This window comes from Poecilia formosa, unplaced genomic scaffold, assembly GCF_000485575.1.
Source record: "Poecilia formosa unplaced genomic scaffold, Poecilia_formosa-5.1.2 Scaffold31, whole genome shotgun sequence".
Lineage (NCBI taxonomy): Eukaryota > Metazoa > Chordata > Actinopteri > Cyprinodontiformes > Poeciliidae > Poecilia > Poecilia formosa.
The window spans coordinates 135758-146928 of record NW_006799970.1 but is presented as its reverse complement, the minus strand read 5'-3'; the positions used below and the strand labels follow the sequence as shown (position 1 = coordinate 146928).

General features: G+C 37.1%; 1 protein-coding gene across 3 annotated transcripts in view; it reads left to right on the top strand.

The window, feature by feature from the left end:
- Window positions 1-4341, top strand: part of fxyd6 (FXYD domain containing ion transport regulator 6) — a 9322-nt gene extending 4981 nt beyond the window's left edge. For 2 of the 3 annotated variants that reach the window (XM_007549360.2, XM_007549359.2), the window contains exons 2-8: window positions 268-321; window positions 708-731; window positions 2184-2219; window positions 2360-2434; window positions 2637-2673; window positions 2780-2829; window positions 4262-4341. In XM_007549360.2, coding sequence (XP_007549422.1) covers window positions 273-321; window positions 708-731; window positions 2184-2219; window positions 2360-2434; window positions 2637-2673; window positions 2780-2829; window positions 4262-4299 — 309 coding nt within the window. In that variant the 5' untranslated portion in view covers window positions 268-272 and the 3' untranslated portion in view covers window positions 4300-4341. The remainder of the gene's footprint in view (window positions 1-267; window positions 322-707; window positions 732-2183; window positions 2220-2359; window positions 2435-2636; window positions 2674-2779; window positions 2830-4261) is intronic. The other variant, XM_016670234.1, reaches the window with a different exon arrangement.
- Window positions 4342-11171: the final 6830 nt, after the last annotated feature.

Here is an 11171-nt window from a genome sequence, read left to right as displayed (position 1 = left end):
TATATATATATATATATATATATCTGCGGGCTTTTAAACATCTGTCAACCTCCAGAGGTTTGGACGCAGCTGACGATGTGTCATTTGGTTCCTGTTGATTATAAATTTGAATTTACGCCTTAAGTGTTAATGCGAAAACAATCAAATATTTTTATTTCCAAGAGACATATGCAAATACATATGGTTGTAGCAGTGTGTGCTTTTACCTCATTCACTGGAGTTTCTTATGTCTTCTCTCCCTTTCACTCTTTCTTACTCTGTCAACAGTTGCCATGGAAACGGTTTTGCTCTTCCTCTCCTCACTCCTGGTGTGTGTAGCCGGTAAGTGCTCCCCTGCTTACCAAAAAGAAACACGCTTGGACGTTCGCAAAGCACCCATAAGGAGGCGCTGTTTGAGCAGGCAGGGTTGCTTTGGGGGTTGGGGGGAGTAAAGCCAGCCTTGGTGAGACGTTTAGCAAAAATATCAATTACCACCTAAAGGCTTCATGAGTCAGATGTACACACTGGCTCACCCACTCAGTGTGTGAGGTCTCTTAACATATAATGATATATAAAATAGTCTTTTTCTGCTTAAAAATATAACCTGTGCCATTTTGAGACACTTTTGAAAACAAACATACACCAAGTCATTTCCATCTCATCTCCTGTGTTGCCTCTTTTTTCCTTCAGTCTTCCTCTAACCTCCCCATCTTGTCTGTGCTTTTCAGCTGAATCAGACTCCAGTGTTATGGGTGAGTGCCCTACATTTACTAACAGAGTTAAAACTGAACATTTGGTTTCTAGATCATCCCCATAAAGACATGTGCACAAGAGTAAACAGTGGGAAAAATGTCAATACCATATTAGTGATTTTTTCTCTCTTTTTTTTGACCAAATTAAAACTGCTTAACTAGTTGATCTTGATTAGTTGTTCTTGAGCCTCTCCAATGTTGTTCCTGTTGTGTGTTTTTGGACTTAGGCAGTTTATTTATACTGGTTTTAACTTATTTCTAGTAGGGAAAAAAAATATTTATTTTGGTCAAAGTCCAACAGAAGTTCAAAATACTATTGAGGAAAACTTAGCTTTGAAGAGGATGCCCTACAATGTATTGTAAAGCATTAATTCCTCTTAAACTTGTTTTACTTTATAACATCATAGCTACAAATCTAAATGTATGTTGATAGGATTTCAGGTGATTTAAAGTAGTTTAAGTAGACTAGAAAATATAGGCAAGCTTTGGGGTAAAGACTGGATAAACCTTTATCCCTGCTCTCTTTTAGGAACTTTTTTGGATTTTTTTTACACACCATTTTGTTGTTGTTATTCGAAAGAAACAAGAGAGAGAAAAAACAGGTCTTCATTGTGAAGTGGAAGTGAATAATATATATGATTTAATTTTTTTTCACCAATGAAAATATGAAATGTAATTTGTTTTGTCCTCTTTACCACCTAATTTAAATCCTGTATAATAGGCTGACGTCATGAGCCGTGCATTTAGAAAATACAATCCGGCTGTGTGAAACTTAATCTAGGTATAAATACATCTGTTAATGGCAGCCACAGGTTTTTTATTTTTTTATTTTATTTTTTAGTGGTTAAACATCATGATCATAAAGTCCAAGAAACAAAACTTGTAGGTCAGAGAAAAAGTTGTTGAGAAGTTTAAAACAGGGTTAGGTTATAAAACTTTGATCATCTCATAGAGTCCAGTTCAATCTATTACACAAAATGGGAAAAAAAAAAGAAAAATGTCACAGCTGGGAAGCCATCAAACCGACGGCTGGTGCAGGAAAGCATTAAAAAGAGAAGCAGCCATCAGGCCAATAGAAACCTTTTCGAAGCTGCAGACATCCACAGCTTGGTGGAAGAATCTGTAGAAGGATTCATGGAAGACTGGCAAGAAGTAAAGCCGCTGCAGAACGGAAACCGGAGGAGGTCTGATTTGCAATTTCCCAGAGTTCATCTGGGAAATTGCACAGCAGCCCCCAGGAGGAGTGTGCTCTGAGATGAATGTTCTGGCTGATATGTCTAATACACTTTGTGACAATTTCCTTAAATGAGTTCAGCTACAGGTGGGCAATACATTAAAAATGTATTTTAAGAGATATCATTAAATTACTTTGAAATGTATTTAAAATGTAACTGAGAATAGCACATACTTTTATTTGTCCTGTAAGATTTTCTTTGTTCTTTACGTCCACAGAGGAGCATTCAGTGGCTGAAAATCCTTTTATTTACGGTAAGTTTAAAGCAGACGACTTGCAAATGCTGAGTGACCAAAGTGTTGTCAGACACATGTATGAAATCAATAGCTCACACATTTCTTTACAAGATGCATAAATTATTGCATTTCTTTTTTCTTTCTTTCTTTTTTTCCAGATTATGAGAGTTTGAGAATTGGGGGATTGACGTTTGCTGTGATCCTGTTTATGCTGGGCATCCTTCTAATCCTCAGTAAGAATATTTCTGCTTTCTCTGTCTGATCACATCTACGTGCACTCAAAATAATTTCAAACAGAATCGAAAATAGAGGTCTCACAGGATGTCCTTGTAATTATATTAGCGCTTCTTTACATTTTCAACCATGATAATGTAAGAAACACGTCATTCTTATGACATATTTAGAGGTCAGGCAATGATTTGTGTCTGCTTGTAGGTCGACGATGCCGCTGTGGAGGAAAACAGAAGCCCAGGTGAGTTTCTGAAGAGAAGAAGAAGAAGACTTGGTCATAACAGACCTTTAACATTTTTGTCTATCATTAGTTAGTAATGCTGACAACCTGTAAACTCTCTCTGCAGAGCCCCTGGAGGTGAAGAGGTGCAAGAGGAGAACCTCATTGTCACCAAGGGTAACAATAACATAAATATAAGTTGATGCCTTTGAGAGCGACCAAAATACACATAACAAATTCTGTGTTGAATTTAGCAAACCCCTTTTCTTTAGCATTAGGTTTTGCTTGCTTAGCTTTCAACATGTCATGTCTACTGCTATGAAATATTTAAACCATTTTAGTATATGTTAGTAATGTGTATTCTTAGCAGTCTCATATTCCATCAAAGGCCATTAAAAAATTCTATCTGAATGTTTATATATATATATATATATATATATATATATATTTTTTTTTTTACTTTAAGAGAGCAAAAAGTCCTTGTTTTGGCGATTTTCAAGCTTTGCAAAGTGTTGAATAAATAACGTAAAGGTCTGCTGAGCAATAAGTTTAACCTGGGTCCTCATAATGAAAATAAGAACAGAGTAATTGATCATTTTCTAAAGCTAACCTCAGACATGCTGCATTTTTTGACTTTCAAAGCACATTCAATTGAAACGGTCTCAGTGGTGACACTGTGGACTTGTAAAAACTCTAAGTCCGTGTCAGAACCTGAGTTACTTCACGTTAAAGTCATTTCTGTCAGATGTTACGACTAAAACTTCACCAAATTTATTGATAAAGCAAAAATGTAACATGATGAAAATGCAAGCTGGTGGTGCCTTTTTTTGCATACACAATTTAATTTCCCCTCTATTAAGAACTAATCCTAATGGAAGATGTGCACATTTTCATGCCGTTTTGTCCCATAATAGCCACAAAATCCAATGTATTTTTTTTTCGACTTTATTGACTTGATCATCTTCTTATGCCTTCCACAGTACTTCCTATGCTTTCCTTCAGCAATCCCTTTCCTCTTACTACTTGTCTTCAAAGCAAAAATTAGTAGAGTGTGTGACTGATAGTTGGTCTCCCACTGCCTTTTGGCTGTTTCTAATTATTTTCTTGCCTGGTCTATCAATTTATCAGGAGACTTGATAGTTTTGCCGATTTTCTCATTTCCTTTCTATTTTTGAATAATTAAACAGCGCTCTGTTGAATTTTCACAGCTTAGAATGTATTTTTAAAACACAAATCTGTCTTAACTTTTCCCAACTTGTCTGAGATGCGTTTCTCGTGATGCTGTTTGTTCACGTAAATTTCTCTAAGTCCTTTTACGGAACTCGTTTGTACTGAAATTCAGCTACATGCAGGTGAACTCTATTTGGTACATACGGAGCAAATGGTTGTACTGGACTTATCTGAGAATAATCAGTAAAAACGAGGTGAAAAACGAATGCATGACACATTCTTTGCATTTTGGTTTATTAAATTTGCACAAAGAAAGTGTTGTTTTCCTTCCAAGTCGTGGGCTACTTTTTGCAGATCTCCCACACTATAAATACATTGCATGGTAGCTGGCATACTCCACTGTACTGAATCTAAAACCTATTTCTCTGACCCGTTTCAGCTGCAGCGGCTGCCAAAGAGACTCCAGCAGAAAACTGAGGCAACGGGAGCGGTTTCAGAAAGGAAGCAACAATAATGTTTTAAAAATAATTTAAAAAAAGAAACGACGTGAGGTTTATTCTAGTTACCTGTACGGGAGGGTGAGGACAAGTTGTATACGTTTACAAAAATGTAACAAGTGAGTAGATATTTTGCCAGGTGTTCATTTTGTGTGTGTGTGTGTGTGTGAGTAGTCCTTCAGTGCTCTTGTCAAATGCTGTGCCTTTTCTGTGATGGTCTTTCACTGCAGTTTGTTGTGGCATCTTTTGGCACAAGTTTGTCTTATAAATTCTCGAGATATTTTTAGTGTTGTGAGTTCAGATGTTTTGTTGTTCTTCTATCTAACTGACTTTAGGTTTTAGGATTCGTGAATCTGTTGCTCGTTTTCTCAGTCGTCCTGAGGAAAAAAAAGTTAAAAATTGTCACATGTATATGATAAGATATATGCATATATACAGTATTTAAATTTAAATACTTTACATATGAGCTATTTAGTCAAATATACGAGATCTATGTGTGTGTTTGAGTGGTTAGGCGTGTTTGGGTGAACATGTGTGCAGGGCTGGATTTAGGAGAATGTGGGCCCACAGGGTAAATCCGTTCCAGTGAAAGATTAAAGTAATGTTTATGAATGAAGTAAAAAAGAAAAAAAACATACTTATTGTGACTAACATGTTGCATAGCTTATGTTTTATTTAAATGTATATATTTATTTCAATGTAGATTATTGTGTTGAAATTCTAAGTCAATTAGCATAATTGAATAGTTATCCATTGGAAATGTATTTTATTTTGATTTTTTTTGCATGATCCTATATTATATTTTATGAAGTCAAATTTTATTACATGATGTAGACATGTAAACTGTGTCTGCTGAAAAGAGACGTGTTGGCCCAAAATATTGCACCACCTATGCTAGAGCTGTGGTCCTACTGCCAAATGCAGAAATACACTGCTCCGTCAGAGCCAGCAGGAGGGTCTTAGTGCTGTCAATCACTCTGATGTATGAGCTGCAGCTACACTAACGGGGAGGAAACGGTTGATAATTTCAGGAAGACTGTTTACTCGCCGTCAATTGGTGGTCATGCTTACTAGCCTGCATGTTCACGGCAAGCTCCATTGTCAGGAAGGAGCTGCCGCAAAGCAGATAACAAGAAGGGTGTGAGCAGCACATACATGAAGGTGATTGACAGTGCTAAGACCCCTCCTCCTGGCTCTGATTGGTTGTTTCTGACTGACTGGTGTATTTTTGCCGACAGCAGTAGGACCTCACAGAGAAGGCAGAGGAGCTTAACTTCTTCCACAGATCAACTGTTTTATAATATCACAACATAGTGACAGTTTTAACAAATATGTAAAGAAACATGTTTTTTTGTTTTATTTTTAAAAGTTACATTCTGCATCTTTAACAACAACCCCCAAAATGCAGTGCCCCCAGGCTACTGCCTCTGTCCCTCTTTTTCTTAAGTCCGGCCCTGGATGTTTATTGTTTGGTGTGCAGGATTGTGAACACATCACATCTGCTGTGGTTGTGCATCTCTCCATGTAGGTTAGCCTTTTACAAGACAATCTCAGCGTTGCTCTCTGAGCGGGATTCGCAGGTTTCTGCACGGGCTCCTCCACTGTTGTGTGTGTGTGTGTGTTTTTTTAACCACCCGCAGTGGAGAGAGCTCACACATCAGCTGTGTCACTGCCTTTCTTCTCTACATATCTACTGCACTGCCGCCTCACTGGCTCCACTGGGATTAACCGGTCTCTAGCAGGCAGTGATTAGCTTCCCCTCTGCTTGCAGTCACTAGCGCTGCAAGCTCTTCAAAGCGGGGGAAGTCTTCTTTTCCTGTTATTATTTTTGCTTTCCACTGTCACAGTTTTTTTTTTCCTTTTCTTTTCCAATGACTACACATTCTCTGAAAGACAAAGTGTGGATGCTTTGTTTGAGAGGTTTAACCTCAAAAGCTGTGTGTTATTTCTGTGCCAGTCTGTGTTAAAAGTAGCTAAACGCGAACTAAAGCAAAGAGTGGGAGCAGACTGCTGTACAACTACTGCTGTGTTCATCTCCTGCATAAAGCCTTGTTGTGTAGCAACCTGTTGTGCTTTTGGCATAATTGAATAAAAGTGTGTTCAAAGACAGAGTGTGCCTTTATTCATTTTTTTTCTTCTTCTGTAAAACATCTCCTTCTCTCCAGAGTGTTTCATGGTTGAAAGCATTAAGACGACACCAACCCTCCATCAATGTCAGTCAAGGTTGTTTCATTGTCAAAGCTTTGAAGCAGCGCGTGTGGAAGGGGCGTCTTTTGCAACAACTTAGATTGTAACGTCCTCCTCTTTTCCTTTAACGATTCCAAAGGTTGCCTCTTCTTCTCTATATCTGCACTAAGTTTATGAGACTGTAAATATGTAACCAAGTGGTTGCACTGAAGTAATGTGGAAGGAATGGAAAACTTGTATGTGTGTGTGTGTGTGTGTGTGTGTCTGTGTAGGTATGTGTGTGTGCAAGGGGGTGGATCTGTAAGTTTGGAAGATGGGTTGCAGACAGGACCACCCACACCTGCCCACACACACCTGGACAGAGGTAACACAGAACATTCAGCAGCTCAGGTAGGTTATTCCTCGTTTTGTAAGAATATTTCATAAATAAACTATGCTTGTCGTTGAAAATAATTTCAGATTCATAGTTATGGTGCTCACAGGCATAATGTATATTGCGACTGTGTAAGAAAGGGTGAAGTGTCTTCTTGGCAAAGTTGATATCATGTTTTGTGTGGAAAAAGATGCAGTTTGTATGTAAAAAGTATTTTCTCCAAACCGGTGAAACACGTTAAATAGGTATATAAGTTAAAAAGTACATTTAGATTACTTCATTTGGGTGTTCTTATCAATTTCACTTTTTTTTTTTTTTAAGATATTGTTTTTGCTGTGCGTCTTCGTTAAAGTCACTTTGTGTCAACACCGCGGAAAGCGCAGCTGGTTTTTCATACTCCGTCTATTACTTTTATCTGACCTTTCAAGGTTCAAGGTTAATGAATATCGCCGCCATAATGCATTAATGAGTAACCTCTTTCCCCTTGGTGAACGTCCTCAAGCTCACTGGTGGATGGAAAAGGCCAGGACACATAATACATACAGCAGTAAAGTCCATAATTCAGTGAGGCGCGTTTCAGCTGAAAGGAGAGACCACCAAGGAAAATGTTAGTCTGTTAATCTGTGGGAGTTAATGATTATAGGTCAAAAGATGGAGCTTGAATTAAAAGGTTTTCTCTGTGTGTGTATGTGTGTGTACGTGTGTGTAGGGGTGTGTGTGTGTGTGTGTGTGTGTAGTTCAAGGGTAATGGTAGAAGGAATGGAGAGTAAAAGATCAATAATACCATTAGCCTCTTTAAATTCCCAGCAAAGATCAAGGCAGTCACATTGTGGCTGCAGCAGGAAACCTAATGAGGCAATTTGTCAGAACACACACCGCATAGAGTTTCTGTGCCTTTCATTGAGCGTTCATCTAAAATAAAGAAGCTGAAATTAATGAACTTCAGCGGTTCTTTAGGCGTACTTTAAAATGAAGGCCATCTTAAATGAAATACTTTCACCTTCACTGCTACCAAAAGCGTTCAGACATCAAACCCGCTGAGAAAACTCGGCAACAATGACTGCAAGAACTGCAATAAATGACTTAATCTTTTGGATATTTTGACGCGGCATGTGCTTGTTGTTAAAGTTTTGTTCACTTTCTGCTTTCTGTTCGTACAGCTGAGTCAAGAGAACCCGCACAGACAAAGCACCATGTCTTCGGCAAAAGGTGAGTGAAGCTGCTCATTACCGCTTGACAACAAGTGGAAAAACACTTTAGCATGACACCGTGCAATTACGCAATCACAGTCTCTCTCAGGACGACAAACATCTGCAAACTAATAAATCCCACCGTACTACACACAAGCTACTATCCGTTTTTCATTCTGCTTCTTTGAAACTTGAGCGTGAAGAGAAACAAGTGAGCATCCTGTAGCATCGCGGTACCTTTTTTGTTTAATAGAAAAGATCCCAGTCAGTGATTTTTTTTTTTTTTTTGGGCTGGATTTCTTATTTTCACACTTCAATATAAAGTCAGTTTCTAGACAAATCAAATGAATGAATTGACTAAAATGATCAAGTTATCCTGCCCTTATGTGAAAAAGTAATAACCCTCTGAATCTGCACACTGCTTGTGCCAACCCTTGGTGGCGACAACTACCGTTTAACTTTTACAGAGAGTTGACATTTTTGTTTTGCACCACTGTGTGAGATATTTTGTGCAATCAAATTGTTTTAATTCAGTTGAAATAAAAAAGTTTATTTAAGTTGATGCCTTTGTATCTTGATGTGATTTAAGTCCTGACTTTGACAAGCAGAGGTAGACCTATTAATGCGCTTTGGGCCATTTTCCTGCTGCGTGACCCAGTGTGCTTGACCTTTAGTTTACCAAATGAAGGATAGACATTCTGCTAAAAGATTTTCTGTTGGAAAGCAAAATTCAGCATTGCATCAATTATTGTAAGTTTACCAGGTTTTGACTCAACAAATCAGCCCAGGACTGTCACAATATTCCACCACTGTCTTGAACTGTTGCTGTAATATTTTTTTGTTAGTTTAACTGTTAACTTTTTGCCTTTCTTGGCAGCCAAGTTTTTCCTCAAAGGTCGTAGGGATCATCAAGATTTTTTGTTTATTTATTTATTTATTTATTTTTTTTTGGTAAAAGTGCCTTTGTGGTAATTTTGTGCAGCTGTGTTTCTATTTGTTATTTATTTTTTTATTTTTTTGCATCGAACCCTTTCTATGGACACATTTTTGCTCAATTTCTTATTGAATGAATCGTGAACTCTGACCTTATGAAGTTTCTTCAGATGGAGGCGTGATGTCTTGCTTTGTGAGGTCTTTTAATCCACTTTATGTTGTCAGAAAGTTTCTATTCGTTTTTGTGATTCTACAGTTCTGGTCGCGATCAGGTATGAATATTAGCTGCTTCATTTGATCTAACAAGTAAATTTATGCTTAACAAGTGGTAGATTACTTAAAAAGTAAAATACAACCTGTTATATTTTCACTTTAAAAACATCCTTTTTCATTTTTTTAAGAGTTTTCTGCTTGTGTCCTTTCCTTGTCTCCGCTCAGAAGCAGCAACTGACTGGGATGCAGACTTTACTTACGGTGAGTAGTTGTTTCCTGGAAATCTACATTTGACAGTAGAACAGTGTACTGCATATATTGCCAGCATGAGTTATAAGGCATAATTAAAGGAAAACAGAAGGATTATTGAGCATAAAAAGAGAAAAGTAGACTGCAGGGTTAGAGTCACAGACCTTATGAGTAACTGTGATGACTTGGTGATGTTTTTTATGCAACTTTTCAGACTATGAAACACTGCGTGTTGGAGGACTGATCTTCGCCGGGGTTGTCGTGTTCCTTTCCTTTGTTCTGCTGCTTGGTAAGTCTTTCTCAACCTTTTGTCTGAGCATTTCGGGTTTGCATGATTGGGCCCTAAAAGAGATATAATGAAAGCGAGAACAGTGATATGTGAGTGTTGAATCTGGATTCCTTCAGTCAGAGTTTGGCTGGAAAGACTTCACTGGCTTATTTTTTTTTAATTTTTTTTTTTAAGTAGTTAAAAGACAGCTGGAAAATACTAATATTCGGTTTATGGGGCTTGGCTAATGCGCTGCTTCCATAAACTGATGTTTTGATTTTTATACAAATAAAAAAAAGATCTTTTCTTCTTCTTCTTAGGTAACAGGGTCAGAAACTGCGGCAAAACCAAGGTAAGTTTGCTCATGTGTAAATCTCACGTGGATTTATAGGGACCTCTGCTGGTCATAATGGGAATCGCATTTTTAATCAGTGGTTGGCAAATTTGTGCCACTGTATGAGATTTTTACTTATACTTATAAATACTGTTTTATTTGTCTTCATGTTTGATTGGATTAATAGAAACCACCACCTTTACACTGTGAGTTGAAAGCCGTAGTTTTTGTAGAACCACTGGTTTGAAAATATTCATGACATAATGATTTTTTTTTATTGTAAAAAATATTTTAGTCATTACATTAAATCTAACATATTTTTTTTTTATTATCCTCAGCGTAAACCTGTCGTAGAAGAAGATTACTGAGCCAAGCAACGGAAGCAACCGAAAAAAATAAAAAACACAAAAGGATGTAAGAATATGCTGCTGTCAGTTGTTAAGTATGTAACATGTAAACATTTTGTATTAATAAAGTATATGTAACCGGAATGCATTGTAATTTTAATCACTAATTCTTTGAGCCACAAGAAGAAGACACTTGAATTTCAAACACAGAGAAAGTACAAATACTAAATGCAGTAAAAAAAAAAAAAAAAACTCCTTTCATTTTCATGAGACGCTCGCCTGCTCTTTGTGTTTGCTGGCTCATTCCTCATTTAAAATTTAAATGTAAAAATAACCTCGGAGAGCTATAAGCAAGTAACATGCAAGTTTTATTTTGTTTTTTGTTTTTTTTTCCTCATAGACAATTACGGCGCAGTAAAATGCACTGGTAGTTAGTTGTGAGTTAAAACTACCTGTTGTGTTTATGTGAATGTGTCATTTTTAGCTTTGCAGAACAGCTATTACATCCGCAGACATTTTAACACTGGTGTTCTTCACCCCTAAAAGAACAATATGTGAACAGAACATGATTTTTATTTGTTTATATTTATAATTAGACAAAAATGCAAATGGAACATTTATTTTACAATGTTTGAGTGGGAAAATGGCAGTGCCCTGTCAGTACAGTCGTACTCTGGAACAAAATCCTTTACAACCAGTTCTTTTTTTTTTCTTTATTTTTATTTTTTTTTAGAAATCCCCTAATTAGTTTAACGGAG